General features: G+C 39.8%; 1 protein-coding gene across 17 annotated transcripts in view; it reads right to left on the bottom strand.

Annotated features, from left to right (window-relative positions):
* Positions 1-4941: 4941 nt before the first annotated feature.
* The window catches only part of LOC137298111 (PHD finger protein 14-like), a 30472-nt gene continuing 13253 nt past the window's right edge, over positions 4942-22160 (bottom strand). The window contains exons 8-24 of one of the 17 annotated variants that reach the window (XM_067830209.1): positions 16682-16793; positions 16429-16523; positions 15867-15915; positions 14869-15009; positions 14603-14678; positions 14284-14378; positions 14082-14178; positions 13538-13644; positions 13072-13167; positions 10715-10809; positions 10362-10493; positions 9862-10003; positions 8968-9192; positions 8358-8464; positions 7786-7903; positions 7201-7226; positions 4942-5815 (exon numbers count right to left, since the gene is read on the bottom strand). In XM_067830209.1, coding sequence (XP_067686310.1) covers positions 5716-5815; positions 7201-7226; positions 7786-7903; positions 8358-8464; positions 8968-9192; positions 9862-10003; positions 10362-10493; positions 10715-10809; positions 13072-13167; positions 13538-13644; positions 14082-14178; positions 14284-14378; positions 14603-14678; positions 14869-15009; positions 15867-15915; positions 16429-16523; positions 16682-16793 — 1813 coding nt within the window. In that variant the 3' untranslated portion in view covers positions 4942-5715. Of the gene's footprint in view, positions 5816-7200; positions 7227-7785; positions 7904-8357; positions 8465-8967; positions 9205-9861; positions 10004-10361; positions 10494-10714; positions 10810-13062; positions 13168-13537; positions 13645-14081; positions 14179-14283; positions 14379-14602; positions 14679-14856; positions 15010-15866; positions 15916-16428; positions 16524-16681; positions 16794-22160 lie in introns of all 17 variants that reach the window. The other 16 variants (XM_067830206.1, XM_067830207.1, XM_067830208.1 and 13 more) reach the window with 16 other exon arrangements.

Here is a 22160-nt window from a genome sequence, read left to right as displayed (position 1 = left end):
CATCGCGGCTTAATACCCGAGATATCTCAAGCTGTCATTGACCAATGCTAAAACAAAGTCATACAATGTCCACATACTGAGCAGAAATGGAGATCACTCAGCTCTGAGTCCCACGATAAATGAAGCCTACCTAACGCCAAGGGAGACCTGGATGGGAAGCACATAGCCATTCGAAAAACATCATGTGGAAACCTGCACCACAACTACAACGGCTTTGTCTCAACCGTTCTTCTGGCACTGGCAGACGCCAACTACAGGTTTCTGTGGATAGATGTTGGTGGGATGGGCCACGTGTTTGAACCCCTGAAATTTGTTGCCTCGGACCTTAAAGAATGCACCAAAGACGAAACCATCAACTCTCCCAGACCTAAACCACTCCCATATGACGACGTTGATGGACACTTTCTTCTGGGGGACAATACTCAGAGAGTATCATGAAGTCATACTCCAGTCGAGGTCTTACAAGATGTCCAGAACACACAAGAGTCGTTGAGAATGCCTTTGGATCTTGGCCAGTCGATGGCAACGTCTTCTATCTACACTGCAACAAGGACCAGACATCGGGAAAAGTATGATTGACGTTGCTCTCTGCCCTCACATTATCACGAAGACGAGGAACACTGCCAACCAGGATGCACTTGTAGACAGTGAAGACGTTGACCACAACACCGTCTCTGGCGTTAAACGGCCAATATACGTGTTTTGCCCCATGTGATGGGTCCCAACGGAGACACTGTAGAGGCCAAGAAACAGCGAGAGAAGAGACAAGCTGTTTGGCTGTCATATATGATCAGACAAGCTCAAGTGTAACTGTGCCGTGATGGATGGAAGCTACTCCCTTCGTACGTAATATGCATGCTAGACCTTTGACACAGCATCACCCCACTCAGTGGACTCTTTATGTATGCAATGTCATTATAAATTGTTTCCATATGAATTCGTGTTTTCTCATTCTTGAAATGTTGTTAGTATGTTTCCTTTGTCATGTTTTTCTTACACGAGAAAGGAGACGGGAAAAAAAGATTGTGAAAAGAAAGATGAAAGAGAGAGTAATTTTGTATGTAATGTGTAACGTTGTTCACTTTTTTTCATTCGTCAGTATTGACAATATGGTTTGGATGTAGTTGGAAAAGTGTATGCTACAGACATCATCACACGTCAGTACCAGACAAAAGGGTGTGAACGCATTTGAGGGCTAAGAGATCATTTAATTTATACAACAGGGCAAAAGCTTAGAGTCACAATTGAAAATGTAATGAAGCAGGGTTGTAACAACGGAAATAGTCATGCTAATAACTTACAACTTTTCTGTAAAACAAGCCATTCCAATAAAATGTTATTACACGTTACTGGAACAAACAGCAAAATGACTTTTTCGTTTAAGACAATTATGCATGCAATTCTACACCGTTATCAGGTAGTACAGTAAGCCCTGTGTATTGATGTTCGGCAGTATTCAATTAATCCTCGTCGTACGCAGCACTGAACTTGTATTGCATAACGTCTCTCGAACGTGTATCTCGCTGATTCTTATTACCATGTTCGAATTACATCACGCGGAAAGGGAAGGAAGGTTACCGGAAAACTCGCAGAAGACTTGCGGTATGTGCGTTCTTAAAAGAAATGAATACGAACGACTTGCTATGCTAACGTTTTTAACGATTTACTCCATAACTATTGAACAGAATGAAATAAAATTTATCTTGATGATAGATCAGCTATTCACTGATGTTTTCTGCTTGTTTACAGTTGTCGATCGTGTTTCTCCGAAACGCGGTCAACAGGAAGCGCGGTAGTGTATATTGTGCTTTCCCAAAGACCAATTATCGCCATTTCTGAATTTTATGCTATTCACCTAATTTGATATAAACTTGGTAATAAAACTATTGCGTTTCAATCCCTGACATATTGAAGAAATTTCACAATTGGAATTTGTTTTTAAAAGAACAAAACTCGGTCTCACTGTGAATGTTGACGGGTGCTGATATATGCTGATAGGAATATGGAGATGTCACTACGGGGTTGAATTTACGATGGTTGAGAATTCGAATAGTAGTTTGCACTTTTCGCAATGTTTGTTTTCTCGGGGGAAAAACGAAAAGATGAAAGTAGAAATCGACAGTTGTCAGTATCGTCATCGTGGTATCTGTCGAGTCCATAAAACGGAGATGGAAATTTGGGTTAATTCAAAGTTAAGTGATTGAATGTTTGCATCTACGGTATGTTCAGACAAATTAAAATCTGTACAGATTCCTAACACAGCGTGGATGATTTTCATTCAATTCTCATCGTTTATGAAATTTCATGTCAACACACTAATGGTCACGTGACATACCCCGACGTGTTTAGATCTCGCCTTCCGACGGATTCATATTTGTAAAGCTTACAACGTAAAATACTCACAGTAATTTTAACTCTTGTAACCTATTGGGTTTTTTAGGGATGTGTCAATGTGTGAAATGCTACGGAAGTACAAGTAAAACTGTCTGTGCAAGTGGTACAGCCTGGTGTTGGCGATAATTAGTACGCAGCGATAACTGGTCGCTAGCCAGTACATATTTAAGATCTCTGCAGCGGAATTCATTTTCATATTATAGGGTACGTTTTAACTAAATCGACAGTATTTCGATCGGACAAAGTGATTTTAACCAGGGAGCCTATATAGAGGGGGAGAAGAAACTCCTCGAAAAGCCGATGAACGTATGTCTCGGGCCATTACGTAACCAGTGTAGCCAATATGGTGGCAGCGTAGTATTTAAAATTGAGCCCGGTTTATTTTCAACAGCTGATTAAGTTCGCTGAGAGTTGTAACAACTGAAATCCAACATTGTAGAAGATAGATTAACTAATTTGTCACTTCAGTTTAAGTAAAAAAATATTACTAGTGTCCGTATTAGGACAGTAGATTTGTAGTAAAGTTTTAAGTCGGTATGTTATGGCTCACTGGCTTCTATTCTCGATTCACCGCGAAGATAGACTAAATTGTGCCGATAAAAACTTCTTTCCCACATTCGTTTAATTTTTATGAGAACATACCTTTAGTTGAAAGGTGATAGTTTCATAATCTAAAAAAGAATGTTAGGGTGTATTGGAGGTGTGAAAAAATATGACATAGCCGATCTGATCTGATTCGCCATTGATGCTTGAGGGTTATAGTTCCATAACTTCTTACTTTCTTGTTGATCTTATTATTTGACAAAACTGGAAAGGTGTTTTAGAACGCATTGTGAGACTTTTACACTTTATTTTTGAGGGCAGTGCGACAGTGTCAGTTAACAGTTTCTTAATCTCCATTCCATTCCCCCACATGCAATAAGATATATGAAGTAATTATTAATGTAAACAAAAATGTCTCAAAGTAGATTTTTTAAAAGCACAGCTGTGTTAACACGTGTTCTCGCGATACTTTTGCGTTCTTCAACATGTTTTGGGTGGGAAGGTCGCGGTGTATCATTTATTCTTTCATTCATTTACATATGTACTTCTTTCTATTATTCTTTTTCTTTATTTCGTTCATTCATTCACATAATTCTTGCTCTTAATTCTTACTATAATTCATTCATTGTAAAATTCCGACTGATACAATAAACTGGCTGAAGTTCTGTTAAACCAGGGATAATCTACAACGTATATATTCTATATAGTCTCCCTGGTTAAACACAGCTGAAGTTGCACTGGGAACGAGCCAAGTCACTGTGTGCGTTGGAGCATGACGAGGCACACCTTAATTACAAATTACAAATGGTAAAGAAAGCAAGCGAGTGACCTATCCCTGTTGTAGAGTATCCCTGTTTTAACACACAGGATTCGAAATGACCCTGTTGATAAAAATCACATTCAAATATCATTTCAGGCAAACCAGCACACCATGGTACCGTGTGTATCATCATCCTGACCTTGAAAAGTATGGAAAGATCACCAAAATAAAACTGGGCCCTGCACATTCCCTATATGAAGCATGCTTTTACATATGAAAAGGATCCAGAAAAGGTTCTTGAGATATGTCGCAGATGAGCTTAACATGCAGGTTAACATGCTGAAATCTTTTAAGTGTTGAAAATTACGTGAACGTCGCCAAAACCGACTGTGTCTTTCCTATGTAAAGATGTTATAAAATATGAAGAAATTCCTGAGAACGGTTCTTGAGATACCTTGTTGACAAGCTTATCTTGCAGGTTAACATGCTGAAGTGTTGTTGTGAGCTTGAAAATTATGTGAAGGTCACCAAAATCGACTGGGTCCTGCGCCTTCCCTAGATGAAGCTTGGTGTCAAATAAGCAAATTCTGCAAAGGGTTCTTGAGATATCTCACTGACAATGGTAAACCGTGACCTTGAAATGAACATCAAGGTCATTAAATCTAACTGGGACCTCTCTCACACTGTGTTGACCCTAGGTACAATTATGAAGAGAATGTAGTCAATGGTTCTTAAGATATTCCAAGGATATACAGACCCTAAAACTATATTCCCTTCTTCACACTAAACAAGTGGCAGGGGATGAGTCACCAGAGCTCTGATCTCACTTGCACATGTGTCATACTCATTCCATATATCACTGAAAACTGAAAGTGCAAGTTTAAGTAAGTTTAGTTTTGTGGCTTTTAGCAACATTCCAGCAATATCACTGCAGGGGACAACAGAAATGGGCTTCACACATTGTGCCCACATGGGAACTGAACCCAAGTCTTCCGCATGACAAGCAAAGGCTCAAAACACTAGGATACACCATCGCCCCGAAAGAAGTTTGATAGTCATTTTGTAATAATTGCAACAAGTCTATGTCAGAAAGTGTTAAACAGAAAACATAATATTTATAACCTAATATACTCATTCAAGCTCATTGGTTAAGTAAGCCTGTGATTATTTGCTTGCTTCATAAGGCATGCATCCATTTTTTCAGCTGCAGTGTTAACATCAATGAGGCCAAGAATGTCCTGTCATAATAATCATGACACTCTTTAATGTGAAAATATACAAGCACTGAACAGAAAGTGGACAACCATTTGAGGTCAGCTGTTCAGGGGAGGTAAACCAGTTACCATATGTCTGACAGCTGTCCATCTCTTCCTTGCTGCACACAAACACATACACCATCAATACTGACTGAAACACATCTGACCAGACAATTGCTCCTTCTCTAACACTGACAGGACAACAAAGACATACAGCTGGAAGATCATCATAAATTTGGCTTGCTCTTATTTGTACAGTATTAACATAATACCTACAAAGTTGATGATGTACAGCTAGTGTGAGTGATTGGGGTTTTCTGCCACGTTTAGCAATATTCTTGCAATGTCACCCTGGGGGAACACAAGAAATGGGCTTCACACATAATACCCATGTAGGGAATCAAACCAAGGTTTTTGGCATGACGAGCAAACATCTTAACCACTAGGCTACCCCACCACCCAGTCAACTGATGTGACCACAGCTACCAGTACACAGTATGTACAAGTCCTAGCCTAGTTTTCCTGTGAGTAGACAGACACTCTTACCTTGGGAAGATCCTATTAGCCTTGGGTCACTACACTGCCATTAAATCATGATTTCAGTTTATGAATGTTGGACATTATATGTACAAAAATACATGAAATGCATCAGTTTTGATTCTCTGACTCTGCTGGATTGTCATGTATGTTAATCACTGTCGTCAATCTGCACAACATCATCCTCTTCTTCAACATCAACATCTGCATCCTCATCGCCCAGATTCACAATTTCCACATGTTCCATAACTTCTTCGGGAGACGACGGTCGCGTGTGGACTTCCCCCTCGACGGTACCTTCATCTTCATCATCATCGTCCATTTCCTGCAAGAAACAAAGCAAAATAAACCCCTAACATCCACAGAGTATAATGTAAATAAATTTTATGAAACATTTAGCATTACGTAACAACAGAAACACTGATATGTTCCTATCTTCCCATTATAGCATCATTTGTTATTATACATGAACTTTACATTACGGTATACACAGAGATTAAACATGGAATTCTCATACAGAAATATCACTGTAACATGCGACGCCATTACTTTCTCATGTTCACAGGGTTAACCAATTAATGATTACAATTGTTGATTTCAAATCATTTATGCAACTAATCACCCACATCAAAGAATTTATATACATCAAAGAATTTATAGATACTCAAATTTCACAAGATAAACAAAACTCTTTATTTCACTCAAACATAATGAAAAACTTAAACTATAATGTCCTCACTACGTACTCAAAATATAAAAGACAACTTCACATACCTAACTAAACTTGCCATACACATATGGAGGTTATTCATGGTACTAAACAAGTGTTAGTAGTACATATATTGGAGAGAAACTTCCACAGTTCATCATTAAAATTGGACAAATCCAAAGATTTATTCAAGTGTCACATTTTATTAACATTTCCATGTGATGATAACCCTAAACTCATAGCACTTGCTCTCAATGTCCTGCCTTTAAAGATAGATAAGGTTAAGCAGAGGACTAGAATCACAAATACTGATATTCATAGATTGATAATACCATTGTTATCTATTTATTACATATAAAGATTTGGATCTGTCCAAGCTAGAGACAAGTACTCATCCAAGCTGCAAGTTGACAATCAAACTCCAGTGAAAAGCAACAGTGTAAATAATTTTGCATAACGTAAGCCAGAGAAACTCTGAAGCAAACGGTAACAAAGCAGTCATCACAATGGTCAGGGAAGAGATTCACAATTAAATTTCACCTCCATTAGATTCAGAAATATTGTGTCGTTACATAAATCAAGACATTTCAATTGCAAGATGCCAAACCATAATAAGGTATTCAGTAAATTCTGGTTTTGTTATTTAATCACATTCCAAAATCAAGAGACATCAAGAGATTTCAAGAACATCTTTAAGTTGTTACGATAAAAAAACTTGGAACTACCACCACAAGGAAAGCGTGAAGATGTGAAACAGGCTCAACATAGCAGCCCTGCCTTGCCGTGCTACAGGTGTGAATTGGTGCACATACATCATCTGACATAAGGATTAATCCAAGCAACCCGCTGTCACCTCATTCCAGTATCGAGCCACACAGTACCAAATACAGCCAACAGCAGCTCAAAACCATAGTTCTCAAGTTTTAAACGTTTCCTGACCATTGTGAATAAAAGAATAAGTCTAATAGCTGATAAGGGTGATAAATAAAATAATACAACACGTGTGTGTCTCTTTCTCTGGAGAAGTCTACATGCAGCAGCACCAAAAAGAAAAAAAAAAACATTGTGAAACTTTTAGCAAAGGAAAATATATCCTTAGTATTATGTTCAATACATCTAAATTACTGCATCCAAACTTGAACTGTTTTAACCAAACATTTTTGCTTCTTTTTGGGGTTTGATGTGTTGATGTAACTCAAAGCCATTTCTCATCATCATATTCCTAAAGTACCTTGACTGCCTACTTTATGAGTTAACTGATCATCATCGTCATCATCATCATCATCATCATCATCATCATCATCATCATCATCATCATTTTGCAGAATGTAACTTGTCAGATAGTAACAAATAAATGTACCTGTAATGGTACAATATCTGAGAATTGATCAGTATTAACAAAGAAAGAAAGATGCTGCTCCAATTCAAATATTTTAATATATGCATACACTGCAGGAAATTCCCTTCAAGCCAGAATACATTATTAGTGCAAGGTCCTACTTAGACCTAAGTCCAAATACATGTTAAGAAGGAATATCCTACACAGAGGTATACATGACAGGTGGCGTGTGAGTGTGAACACTGACCGACTCGTCTGTGGGGTCACAGGCTTCACAGTGCCACGTGTACCCTCGGGGTTTGGGTGACTTTCTGGTTGGGGGATTCAGACACTGGAAGTGGTAGCACAGCTGGCACTCATCACAGCTGAAACATGGGATGTCAGAAGCATTAGCTGCATCACAAAGAAAACATGCCGACAAGTAACAAGTTTCATATAAGCATAATAATGTTACAAAACCAGAGAGGCATAAAGGGTTTTGAAAAAAAAGTGTTATATACAAGTAAATAAGTGGCATGGGATAAGCGTACATGATTACACAGTTAACAGATAGGGTGTCAGTATAGAGAGGGTAGCCCACCCTGCATTCCATGCCACTCTCCCTTCTGAATATGCCAAGGTCAAACATGCTAAAATATGCACCCTAATACTTTGAAAAGATTTGCATTAACACTGATGTTGTGAGCTAATTGAAACACTTAATTGTGTTTAGCCCCACAAAGTATAAATACATTACAATTTCAATAAAAATTGTCTGACAAAAAGTCCAGTGAGTTTTCCAGTATGGCTGTCACAGTTGCAGACGGACAGGTGGCATACCTGACCAGGTTGCTGTTGGTTCCTGGTTGATTGCACACAACACACACATTTTCTTTTGGCTTCTTTGGAGCAGAAGTAGTAGGAGTCATTTTGGGCTTCTTTGGTGGCTGATAGTAAAAGAAGAACAAAACAGATGACAACAAATTACATGAATGATCACTTTTATTCTTTTCAAAGATATACAACACAGCAATCCTGAAATGAAAACAGAGTGAAAGACTTTATTTGATGGGTTGATAGTTGACACATGAGAGTTCTGGTTTGAATTATTCCAAAAAATGATTGCGATTCAGGTGTCTTGTTAAAACTAAAGAAAGAAATCTTGGAGCATCTTCAACACATACCCTTGCCTACATTTCCAAGCTTCAACAATTCTCCAAACAAATGGCAGTGGCCATTAGTGATAATGCTTAAGGAAGATCTGAACACAACACACATCCCTCAGTCTATAACCTGACCCAAGACACCAAGGTGCAAACAGATTCAAAATGATTGATTGTATCTCACCTGGATATTTCACTAAATAGTCATGTATATTCGCAAAGCCAGCCACTTCACAAAAGTCAGTTTTGATTTTTAATAATCTCTGTAAAAATTGTGAGCAACTTACGGGTTCTAATACTGGTTCATGTGCTTGTTCTGGCTCCGCTTCCTCCAGTTCCAGCTCTGGCTCTGGCTCTGGGTCTGGGTCTGGGTCTGGTGCAGGTGTTGGTGTAGGAACACTCTCGACCTCTTCTTCCTGTTTCTCATGTTCCACAGTCTTCTTCTTCCTGCTGCTGCTGCTGCTGCTGCTGCTGCTCCTCTTCACATTTTTGCTTTTGTTCCTCTTCTCTTTCTGCAAGGAATACTGTTGGTGAGATCAAACGTAATGTAAGGCTGGGAGACTTTTTAATGCAATCAGAAACATCTGAGTGGTATTTTATGACAGAGATTATTTACAGTAGACAGATGATGCTTTGACAAAACAGCCTAGTTCTGGTTATCATGTTAGTCTATATGTCCACAGTGAAACCTGTGATTTCTGTTTGCTTTTTAATGCAGCACTTTGTAAAATAATATTGCAATGATGGCCATCTGAAAGTAAGTGACTCTGGATAAAACAAACCAGTGGTCAACATCACAAACATTTTTGTACCCAAATCTGACAGGCATTAACAAAGTCACTGAGTATGACCACCTAATCCTTTTAGTCACCTCTCAAAACAAGCATAGGTTGCAAGCTACACAAAAGAAATTGGTTAAAGATATGGTTACAGGAAAGAAATGGTAGTTCTATAAATTATGTTGTGACTTCAAACTACACTTTGTTTGAATGAGAAACAGACCAACCAAGGCGCAACCACAACGCTGCACATACCCACTAGATTTCAAGGTAATAGTTTTTCCCAGTAATCCACATATCAGTATAACTGATCACCTGTAGCTGATATGTACGTTTTTATTTTCATTTCATGGACAGAGTATGCTGTTCATCCTAGGAAGTCAGTTGTTAGCCAGATATTACCTTCAGCATTTCAAGTCTCTGCATGTTGACAAACTTCTGTGGTTGTTTGATGGTTTCACGTAAGCGGCGAGGGGCATCAACATTGACGTTGCTCTTTTCCACTGACTCATCACTGCTTGAGCTCACACACTCTGAACACTGCCTGATCACATGAAACAGAGCAGGAATGATGATGGAAAAATGCACACATTCAGAAAAATAGGTTGAAAACTAACAGAAATAAAGAAGAAAACAGGGCATGATTAAGCAATATAGCGAGTAACTACACCCATAAGACCTTACAACCACTGTTTCTTAAAGCACTATTGACATCTGCCCTCTCCCTATTTCACTAATTGTATATAACTGCTTTCACTAAACAAGTTTTGATGCATTCTGAAGTTGACAGATGCAGATTATAAAGTTTAACTCACACTTGCTCACACTTTATCACCAAACAAACATTCCCAGTCAAAGAAAAACCTTTAAGCATACAAAGAAAAGTAACCATTGGTACCCACCACCCCTGTAGTTTGGTCTTCTTGGGCATCCTAGTGAGAGGTGGGTCCAGGCAGCCTAAGTGGTAGTGCTTCTTACAGCTGTCACACTTCGCCAGCAGGTGCTGGTCTGTTGTCAACACACAGATACCACATCTACAAAAAAAGGCAGAGTTCAGATTGTCATTCACAACAGCTGCTGGGTCAATGTTACTTAACAGGAAGTTGCAAAATTGTAGCACCAGCCAAATAAAGAAGTACAGTACCAATTTATTTAACTTCTCTCAGTAATCGTAATTCATCATAATGACCAACAGCCTTTCCAAACATGATTTTCATACAACAGCAGATACTAAACTGCAACATGACTGCCTCACTTGTGAATGACAGCTGGTGGAGATTTAGGAGTTTCCTTCTTTGTTGGTGATCGAGGCACCTTCTTGGGACGAAACATTTCTGGAATGTTTACTTTCTGGAAGAACATCAAACCATGTTTACAAACAGTACAGCATTATGTACCACAGCAACATAAGACAGTATCATACAAGCTCAGGGGACTCACCACAAACTTTTGAGGCAGAGCATTTCCATATTAAGGTGTCATGATATTCTTCTCATTTATAAGAAAAACAAATTGAGACCCTGCTGCTTTTCAACATTATTGAATGATGTAAAACACATACTGTAAACAGGAAATATTCTGCGTCTTGAAACTTTTGCGTCAGCGTACCACCAGCCTGTTCTGCGACGTATTATTTTTGCGAGAGTAGGAGGTTTTGCAAAGCCAACATTGTTAACTTAAACTACATCACTTCTTGTTAATCCCTTTGATCTGAACAGTATCAACTCAGTGTCAGTGGGCACTGAGATTGTTAACTCAGTGTCAGTCGGCATGTGACTATAAACAGCAGATTGGTCAGTCTCTCACAAAATCGAAATGTGGAAGTTTGTAACTGTACAGAAGCGTGGAGAGATAGGCCTACCAGATCTCTCCAAGGCCTCGACACCAGAGAAGGCCAAGAGGATGGCTGCTATTAACCAGACCATTGAACAAAGTTTAAATAGGGGTAGCCATGACACAATCATTACTAAACGTGGTGTCAAGCGAAAACAAGAAAATAATAATTTCTCTCCAAGCACAAGAGCCAAGATCACAAAGTATGCAATTGACAACGGAAATACCAGGGCCACCAGACACTTCAGTTCTGTTCTTAACACAAACATTGGCGAAAGCTCCGTCAGATTCATGAAGAAGGCTTACCTTGCTAAGAAGAAAGAAGACAAGACTGCTGATATCGAAGAATTAGTACTCAAACAACGCGGCAGCCCCCTCATGTTGGGAGAATTAGACAAACTGGTGAAAGAACACGTGACCGCCATTCGTGACTATGGGGGTACTGTCAATTACAATATTGTTTTGGCTACTGCTAAGGGTATTGTTTCTTTTGAAAATAGGCCACTTCTTGCTGAAAATGTAGGCCCCATTTCCTTAAGTAAAACATGGGCAGAATCCTTCTTAATAAGAGCAGGATTTGTCAAACGTAAAGGTACGAAAGCAGCTAGGAAACTGCCTGACAACTTTGCCAAACAGAAGGAACAGTTCATTAGTGGTGTAGGGGAGGCTGTTTCCAAACATTTGGTTATTAATTTTGACCAAACTAATGTCAAAATTGTACCCATCTCGAACTGGACATTAGCTACTCTAGGATCAAAACAAGTGGGCATTGTAGGTCTTGAAGATAAACGTGAAGTGACAATGGTATTAGGAAGTAGTGCAAGTGGTGACCTTCTCCCCCATAGCTGATTTACTGAGGACTTACTTATAGATGCCACGCCCACTTCAAATTCCCCGAAACCTGGCACGTGACTCACTCTGCAAACCACTGGAGCAACGAATCGACCATGCTCGAGTATATTGACCATGTGCTTGTACCTTACACCAAGACTGTGAAAAAAGAACTCAAGTTGCCATTGAAACAAAAATCTCTGCTGATCTTTGATGTTTTTGCAGCACATCATTGTGAATCATTCTTGAGCAAGCTGAAGCAGCGGAACTTCATTTTCAAATTTGTTCCGGCTGGTTGCACTGGCGAACTGCAGCCAATGGACCTTTCTGTTAATTTGGAGTTTAAGTCAGCTGTGAAAACACAGTTCACAGACTGGTATGCTGATTGTGTTGCCAAGAATCTAAAGGACGGGGGTGATCAACGTGTTTATCTACGCATTAGCACATTGAAACCTCTCCATGCCCGGTGGATCCTGTCCAGCTTGGACAGTGTGAAGAAAAACAAAGACTCAATCATTCGTGGATGGAGGGCATCTGGTCTTCTCGATGTGATAATCCACCAGTAGTTTGTCAAAATTAAAGTATTTGCTATGTGACACTGATTAAACTGTCTGGGAGTGCTGCATCCAATTTGTTGTTATTGTGTGTAGAATTTGTCCATGTATTTAAAGAATAAAGTATATACGTCATCAGAAATATTTGTTTTGTGGTGTGTGTATTGATAAATATTGAAGGAATGTCTAAATATTTGTTGAAGTAAATTTACGTCACGTAATATTACTACGCAGAGAATTTTTTGCGTGGGGAAGAGAAATGCAAACTTCGCAAAATATACACGGAGGCAGAATATTTCCTGTTTACAGTATTCAAATCATGTCCACTCGGTTATGAAGCACAACAACCTTCACCATAAGTCAGGTGTGTTTACACATCAGTTACCATGGTTACCTTTCCACCAGATTCTGACAGGTTATCCCACATCATCTCCCCTTCCTTCCTCAGCCTGGTTGTGGACTCTTTGTGTTTCTCTAAAGCGGCAAACAGCTGCAACACAAAGTTACATCACAGCTGCTTCCTGACAACAGAACTTCTTAATCAGGGAAATAGCAATAGTGATTTATGGAAACAGTCAACTGATGGATGCTAAAGTCACCGTCACTTGCAATCGTCAAAAGATGAACACAATCTATGAAAAGCTTATCTATCCAAATCTGTGTGCAGTTGATACATGCCATACATAATTCATTGAGGACTTTACAGAACTACTCTTCATGATTCCAGATTAATGATTGTGTTAAAAAGGGATCCAACTGTATTTCTGGGAGTAATACATGTAAACAAAAATAACAGAATATTCATAAACAAAGGATAATTTGATGTTGTACCAATAAGTTGTAACACAAAATGATCTTACTTGATCATATTGGCTGCGGAGTATTTTCTCCTGATCTTTGAGTTTATCATTCTGTGTGATGAGATCCTTCATGTTCTGCTTGAGGTTTTCAATACGAGCATTCCTCTCTATACAAACAGAAGCACAACATACAGCATACAAGTGTTCCTTTCTGCAAAGACATAAGATGTCAATGTTCCAATCACAATAACTCTTATGTTACATAACAATTTTATCTTCCGTGTGCACCAGACAAAAATCCCAGCTTCCAGAATATACCCAAACAAACACACTGCCTGTCAAGAAACCAGAAACATCAGTATTGTTTCATTTTAATTTCTTATCAAAGCAATATTCCAGCCATCAGTAGCATGTAAATATCACATCAGGACCAGACAATCCAGGGCTGATGTTGTGAGCAATCACCTACCCAGCAGGAATAGATAGATATGACATTGAACGAGCCACAAAGTCTGACAAGTCAGTTCACTGGGAAGCCTCTTACAATCTCAGACACGTACTCTGTCAGTCAGAAATTCCCACAAGTCTAAATTCTAACACATACCAAGATAGTAGCCAATGAATTCAGAAGTTAGAGCTGGAGCAATGTGTAATTTCTTCCGAGTTTCTTGTTTCTCATGACCATGGGACGAGTTATGAACCTGGAACAAGCATGTAAAGAAGCTGTAACTAGAATCAAGGTTAAATGTACAAAAATATCAAATACAATTGTTTTCTGTTCGTATGTTTTAATGCAAAACACTCACCTGAGTTATGACGCCCATGAGTTCAGCTTTTTTCAACATTCTCCTTACTGCTGAAGGGCTTGATGTCAGGAATCTCACTAACTTTTGAGTTGGAACTGCTCAAAAACAATACCATTTGATGAGATGACAAAAACAAATGTTTCTGGACATGATGTATGTAAACCACACAAATGCAACAGATGTTTTGGAATTGAAATACTATACATATAATACTGTTCAGAAGTTTACAGTGTTCAGTTCTGATGACTGAAATGGCTGAAAATGAGCCATATACTTGTACATTTGTCAAAACATTATCGACCATTCTTCCAACACATACCCCAGGAAGGCGGCCTCCTTGACTTTGCAATGGCATACTTCTGTCGATGCCGGTTAAGTTTCCTATGAAATCTTGCCTGAAAAAAGACACAGAACATATACATTACTAGCAACACTGAACACGCAGCTTGCTTGACTCCAACTGTTGATGATGATTGAAGGCCTTTACCTTACAGGAACTACTGAAGTGAGATTAGGTTCAGACATGACATCACCAGACAACATCAGACACTGAGATGCTACTTTATACTCAACGGAATGTTCCACCTTTTCTTTCTCATCTTCCAGAACTCTGTCCGAATGGCGCCGGACATGAGACTGGATGGCAAGCCAGTTGCGTCTCTTGGCACGGGCAGAATTCTTGTCTGCGTGGAGTTTGCAGTAAGCAAAGAAAGGGTCAGCTATGTCCTGGAACAAAACACTGAAAGGTAACACAGTTACATATATGAACCAGAAGGAAAGTCTGCTAAATCAGCCTCAGCCACTGAAGAGTTCGAAGTAAGCATACTACTTTGGAGTAGAATTTACATATCTATTTCATATAAATCTAATTATATTGTTGTATTGAAATAAACTGAAACCAATATTGAAATTACATTTTCAAAACTTGAGCCATCCCCATCTACTTGACCTAACACATGCTATCTGACCAGAGAACTTGACATCAATTGCCTTTGTCATTGCTAATTACTCCTCTTGCTTCACAGTAATCAGGTCTAAACATATATAACATGCCTTGAACATCAGATACCATTGTGTTCACAAAACGTCCTTGACACATCTGCGTGCTGTGTTCACTGATATGATTGCACACAGACTGATGTCATAAGATGACACAAAATAGCCATGTGTCCCCTAGTCTTGTGAAAAACCACAGGGTTAACAGGTCTGTGGAGTACTGACAATTGAAAAGATATTGCTAAAGTTGTTTCTCTTAATGCTTGTAACACTTTCACGTTTTCTCAGCCCAGTATGAGTATACAGCAGAGAGACATGAAGGAACAGTTGCTATTTATAGTGCACAACATACAACAGGTTTTTAACAAACAATTCAGGGTGAGATTTACTGCTCTTTTTGCACCAGTTTTAACTCTCATATTGACTAAAGTGTACGCCAATCTATTCCTGTCCAAAGGCCCAATTGAAGATTGCGGATATCTTGCTGAAAGCATGTTGTTGAATTACCCTAATACTGTGTACATTCTAGTAACAAGTAGCATGGTGCAACATGGAAGAGCTAAATCCCACCCTGACAATTGTACTACCATTACTTCTTCAGGGGAAGCCTCGGACAGCAGACCCTCTCTCTGAGCACTGAAACATACACAACCACCATTATTAGAATCTAAATAATCCAATAATCATCAAAACTGCATGGAAGTTAAATACAATGACACTTTCATAAAAGAGAAAGAAGCAATGAAACATCATTACAAACAAGGCTTTGCTATATCTAAGACAATAACGTTATTTACACATGTTCTTCCAAATGCTAAGTGCTAGAATGATAATTGTTTGGCAACTTGCAACAGTATTGAAATATATAAACTTTCCAATGCTATGACCCTTATAAGAAATTACAAAGGTAGTACATTAACAGTACTTTGGAAAGTTCAAACCCCTAAACATATGAGTTCGTGCTTAGAAGATTCATTCCCCTTTGCTAAATTCTCTTGATGGAAAATATTATGAGAGTAATGTTCCTTCAGGAAAAATCTAAAAGATTTATTATTCCCCAAATGGCAGGGGAATCATAGATCTAGTAAATATTATTCCAACCCAGATATATTTATAGTGGCTTGAATTATCCTGCACATCTGCACCTACCAGGTGACATGGAAGTATGTTCGACACATGCCAGCATCACAGCTAATACACACGCCAGTCCGGCAAAACCGAGCATCTTCACACAGAGCACACTCCTGTAATAACATCAGGTACATTAAAGCTCCATAACAATTAGTCACAATTACAGGGTTTTAACTCTGACCACCCACAACATAGTTATTACTATATTTCATATTTGTCTTTTAAGAGTGAAGTTGATTTTACTCAATATTTTCATACAATTTCCTCTCACCCTTGCTCCCCATCGCACATACGGCATCTCAAACAACGTGACAGGACTGAGCTTGTCAACATCTCCAAACGCCACACCAGGGGTATACAAAGCACACACAAGGTGCACCCATCTACAGCAAAAAGAGTCAATAAGTAAGAAAAGTTTATATTAAAGAAGGCTTTAGCTAGAAATGCAATTTTCTGAATAAAACTGATATATTATACTTATCCTGACTCATGTTTATTATGCTTATTTCCTACCACCATGCGAAGATAGTGAAATCCCTCCTAATTAAAGCGGACATACAATATTCTCAACCACTGGAAGCCTCCCTTTCTCACCAATATGGTCACATGACCAGCCATGCTTGCCTTTCTCTCCAAAATCTCCTACACAAGAATTACTGTGAATTCTGCATGCCTGAGAGGGTGGTTGGGAAGGTTTGACGCTGTGAAACAGGATAAGTATAAAATACTCAGAAAATTACATAGTTTTCCTTATCCTGACTCATGCTTGTTATGCTTACAGAATCCGACGTAAGCAATGTCCCATAGGTAGTGGTTGGTAAACACTGTATTTGATTTCCAAAAGCAGAAATCAATTATAGTTGTTTGCAAGCAGTTTCCATATAGAGCAAGTGTCGACGCCAAGGCTCTGACTTCGTGTGGATTGGAAGCTCGCGGAGGTTCAAGTCCTGCTGCTTTGTAGGCCCTCAGTATAGAGGCTCTCATCCATACTGTTATGAGTGTGTATTTTCTGTATATTTTGTTATGAATTAAATAAAAATTATAATTGGGTCACAACATTTAGTGTTTTGAATAATAATTATGATAAGTCACATTTCGTTTAAATAGCAGGTCAACACTTTTAGGATTCTGGTTTTTATCTGCTCCTAGTTTTCTATGTGTCTACTTCCGGGAAACTTATTTGAGGGCATTCTGCAGTGTTGACGATGTTCGTAAGTGCCCAAACTTTCAGGAAATGACTGAGTATATTTATAAAGGCTGGTTGCCATGTTGAGGGCGACACTCATTCATATTACCTGGAGGATATACATCACTGCCAACGCTTGATCATCAAAACCCGTCAACGCATGACCTACATTATCCGCTGTCAGAACGATCGCTGTGTTTACATTCTGCATAGTTGATAATCTCTCGTACTGAGACTTTGGTGAGTTTGCTATATTATATCTTCTCATCCATTGACTTAGATTTTGACTCTCTTGAATTGTACCTGAAATCAGTATTGTCAAATTGACTTGTGACTTTGTATCCCTTGTTCTCGTTGCATAATAATACATAATTTGAATGTTTATGACTGGTCTTTGGTCTGTTTTGCTGGTTCACAAGGAGATTTCTTACATCGTTTGTCACGGTAAATTCTTAACCCTAACAATACTGAGACAGTGTTGCAGGATACTTCCATAAGATTCTCAGCAGATAATGGGATGAATAGACGCTTGAAACGTCTCCTTGTTTTGGTTCTCTGTAGATATAATTTCAATGCTCTGACTGGGCATATTGATATATCCTGTGTATCATGTGGCCCGACGACTGCAGATAATGCCGATATGTGGAATCGTCTGTCCAGCTGTTCAGGCAGTTGATTTTAGGTGATGAAATCCCATCTCAGTCCTAGATGTACAATCTCACGAAGACTGGAGTCCAGAGCATTGACATCCGTGCCACTGCAACTAGGGCAAGCAGAAACAGCATTTCCTGTGTCAATAGATCAAACAAGTTCCGGTCTATAGGCTCGTAGACCTCACTCTTGAGGTGTTGTAGTATGACATTCAGTCCCAAGCCGGAGCCTTAAATCTGCTTAGCTAGTCTTCCAGTTTGAATGATCATAGTAAGGTGAGTAGTTCCAGTAGTTCAGACAGCTTGATCCCTGTTTTCATGATCATAATAGAGCCGAGTGCCGCTAAGTATGTCAAGAGTGTAGAGCCTGTCAATCCTCTGGTATGTTGTAAATGACATGTAGCACGCTACTTGAGGATGTGTGGCCGTTATTGCAGTGAAGCCTAGTGTATTCTTTCTAGCGTATCTTGCAAACCTCATCCATTTATCGTCATATTAAGTGCGGGTAGATCTACATGGAGCTCGGGTGACTGTCTTCGCCACTCTAGAAGAATAGCCTAGATGCTTTAGGCAGGCCTTGATGCGACCCAGACGTAAAGTTGGAACAATGACGGACTGCCATGTGCTTGTTTGGTGTGTGAAGGCATGAGTAAGTTCTTTGCCAAGAAGATGTGAATCAGTTGTATCAGCATCGTCTGTTTTATCTTTCCGATGACTTTTGGGAGTAGTACTGGAGTTTAGGCACTTAAGTAAGAGTTAAGCCCTTCCCACAAGCTGACCTGTGTCTGTTGCCCATGCTAACTGATCCAGCACTGGATATACGAATGTTGGTATCTGCTTGTTGAACTTTGTGGCAAACATGTCTATTTGCAGAGATCTGAATGTCTGAGTGATGAGTCAAAACGTCTTTCGATGTAGCATCCATTCTGTTGGAGGTGGTTATAGTGGGCATGACAGCACGTCAGCCATGACACTGCGTGCACCTGGGATGTGACATGCCTTTATGTAGAGGTTCAAGTCAGCAGCGATGTCAAAGATGTCACTGCAGTAGCAGTGTGTGAGAACGTGTTGATCATTGCTTGCTTATAAAGAACGTTACTGTGGAGTTGTCTGCATGAACCATCAGTAGTTTGTTCCTCAATGCTGTCAACTAATGACATACTGCACTGATAACAGCTTTCATCTCCAAGTGGTTGATATGCTGAATGTGTTCACTGCTTATCCAGGTTCCTGCTGCCACCTCACTGTCCAGGTGAGCACCCCAACCTTGCAGCGACGCATCTACGTAGACATGGTTGCTGTAGACCAGCTCTAGCAGATAAGTCCTTGCGCAGACATTCGATAAGTGAGTCCACCATGGTAGATTTGGTCTCAAGTTGTCCGGCAGAGCTATCCAATCCAAGGTGTTGAGATGCTGAATAAGGAACTGTTGTAATGTATGTAATTGTAGATGTCCTCGTCTGGACAAATCATGCGCTGATGTGAGCAGACCGAGTAGACATTGCCACTGTTGTAGTGGTAGAGCAGAGCTTGTTCTATAATGGTTTCAATTATGACACACCAATCCTCTGAAATGACGATACGGTTCAACGGAGTGATGACTCGAATCCAGAGGATGCAGCTTTAATTCCAACTTCCGTATATTCACAAGCCATCTGAGTTGAGTTAGCGGCCTGATGCTCAAGTCTAACTGTAGTCTGAGTTCACCTGTCTCGTGATGAGCTTGAAGGACGTCGTCCAGGTAATAGGCACTGCGAAGTAAGTCCCTGCCGATGTAGGTAGGTGACGATGGGCTTGGTGACTCGAGAAAATAGACATGGGGCTGAAGATATTCCCAATGGTAGGACCGACCATTGGTAGTGCTGACCGTTGAATAGGAAGCACAGATATTTCCTGGAGTCCAGATGAAACGAAATGCGCAAGTAGGCTTCATGTATATCGATGTTGGCTACATAATCCACTGGATGGATGAGATGCCGTAGTTGTGGTTGTCGGATCATTCTGAACTGTTCTGGTGTCAGGCAGGTGTAGTAGATGGATCATTCTGAACTTAGGAACCATTCTGGTTTCAGTAGATAATCCTTATTGAACAACTTCATGTTGTATAAAGTCAAAACTTTTCCTTGGACTGTTTCTTGGGTCTCAGAAACCAGGGAGTAGAATCCTGGTGTTAGTCAATCCAGGTGTTGTTCTTCAACTGTGCCTTTCTCTAGTAGAGATGATATGGCATCGGCTAACTTGTCTCGTTGACCCTGAGTGCTGGGTCTCTTGTGAGCAGTGGTGAAGCCTGTAGCAGTATCTTGTAGCCGTCTCTTGGATGCTCATGGTGTAATCATCATTGAGAAGTCTCCAATTCTTTCAGTAGTGTTGTGGACATCCACTCACTCGTGCAGGTTGTACAGGAACGGCTGGGGGTGGAAAACTCCAGTTGTTCCAAACTTGATCTTCAGCGCTTTCCTCCTTTAGCACCCCTCGCATGATGTTCTGTTCCATGGGAGCAGCTGCTTCCTCCAGTTCAGCGAGGAAAAGAGCACTTGCCTTGTACTTCTTGTCTCTATCTCTCCAAGAGCCTGGAAAACTTTGACTTGTTGAAGCAATGTTGAGATGTCTGTTTGAGGACAGCAGACAAAGTGTCAATCGCCTTTATCATCATTACTTCCCTGGAGTCCTTGGCGGCGGATTTAGCGACGTCCTAAATTCTGGCACTGATTACTGTGGATGCTGATAAGAAGGAACTGACATAAGGGTTTAGCAAAGTTGTTGGCCCAAGAAGGCACTGATAATAATCCTTGTCGGCGTAGTAGATTCCATGGACAAGTCAGAAGAAGGTACACCAAGTGGTTGTATTCAGATGAGTCAGTAACTTATCCTCCATGTAGGATCTGTTATGAGTCTCACTGATGAGCTTGCACTGTTGTAGGCCTCATCTACGTCAGATGCTCTCATAAAGGGCTCCATGTGATGTAGTGGGAATTGACGAGTGCTGGTACTCAGTCGCCATCTGAAAGGCCACTGACAAAGTTTCAGGGATCGTAAATATCGGCGCAATCAGAGGAAATGTCAATGTGTCGATGTCTTCATTATTCATCTTATAGGTATGATCTTCGTTGGAGTCCTTCAAAGGAAAGATGAGGTCCCATCCTTTCATAACCCACAACGCGATCTCTGAGTCTGAGAAGAGCTCTTCCTCCAGTGATGTAAATCGAAGACGCCGAACTTTGTCCATTGAAACACCTCTGTCCTTGCACGAATGCATTTGCAAGTGAGGAACGATGTCCATGCATCAAACATCATTGTGATCTTCCTGTCTAAGTGTATCCCTGAAACGACTGCCATTTAGTGAATGCCTTCGCACATGCCTGCATGAATCCACATCTAGTAAAGAAGGGGATGCAGACAGGGGTTCTTGAGATATCTCACTCAATATCAAGGGTTAAATGTTAAAGTCCCTTTGTGATCTTGAAATGAAGGTGAGACCTGTCTTTTATTATGATGAACCTAGGTACCAAATACAAAAAGAATCTAGTGAATGGTTCTTAAGATATTCCAATTCGTACATACAGACAAACGGATGGGCAGGGCCTAATACTGTGTCCCCTGCTTTGCGCGGCAGTGGATAATAAATATAATGTAAATTCTGAATCAGATAAAAGTTCACAGCAAACGGGAAGAACAAATAGGTTTGCACGACTTCATCAACTAAGACCAAGTCTAAGTTGAAGAAAGCCTGTACAAAAACATATGAAAATTTATAAATTTCAACAATGATTTACATCATGACAGTAGTAATTACAATCCAAAAACTGAATACAACACAATTTAGTTTACAGGACCGGAATATAAGCAAAACTTATAGCTGTATCAGGACCCAAAGTGCCTCCAACCATCCTCATCGAGCAATGAAGGAGAGAGCA

Source organism: Haliotis asinina, chromosome 10 (genome assembly GCF_037392515.1).
Source record: "Haliotis asinina isolate JCU_RB_2024 chromosome 10, JCU_Hal_asi_v2, whole genome shotgun sequence".
In the NCBI taxonomy this organism is placed as follows: Eukaryota; Metazoa; Mollusca; class Gastropoda; order Lepetellida; family Haliotidae; genus Haliotis; species Haliotis asinina.
Note: the sequence above shows the minus strand (reverse complement) of the source record. Positions and strands in the feature narration are given on the sequence as shown.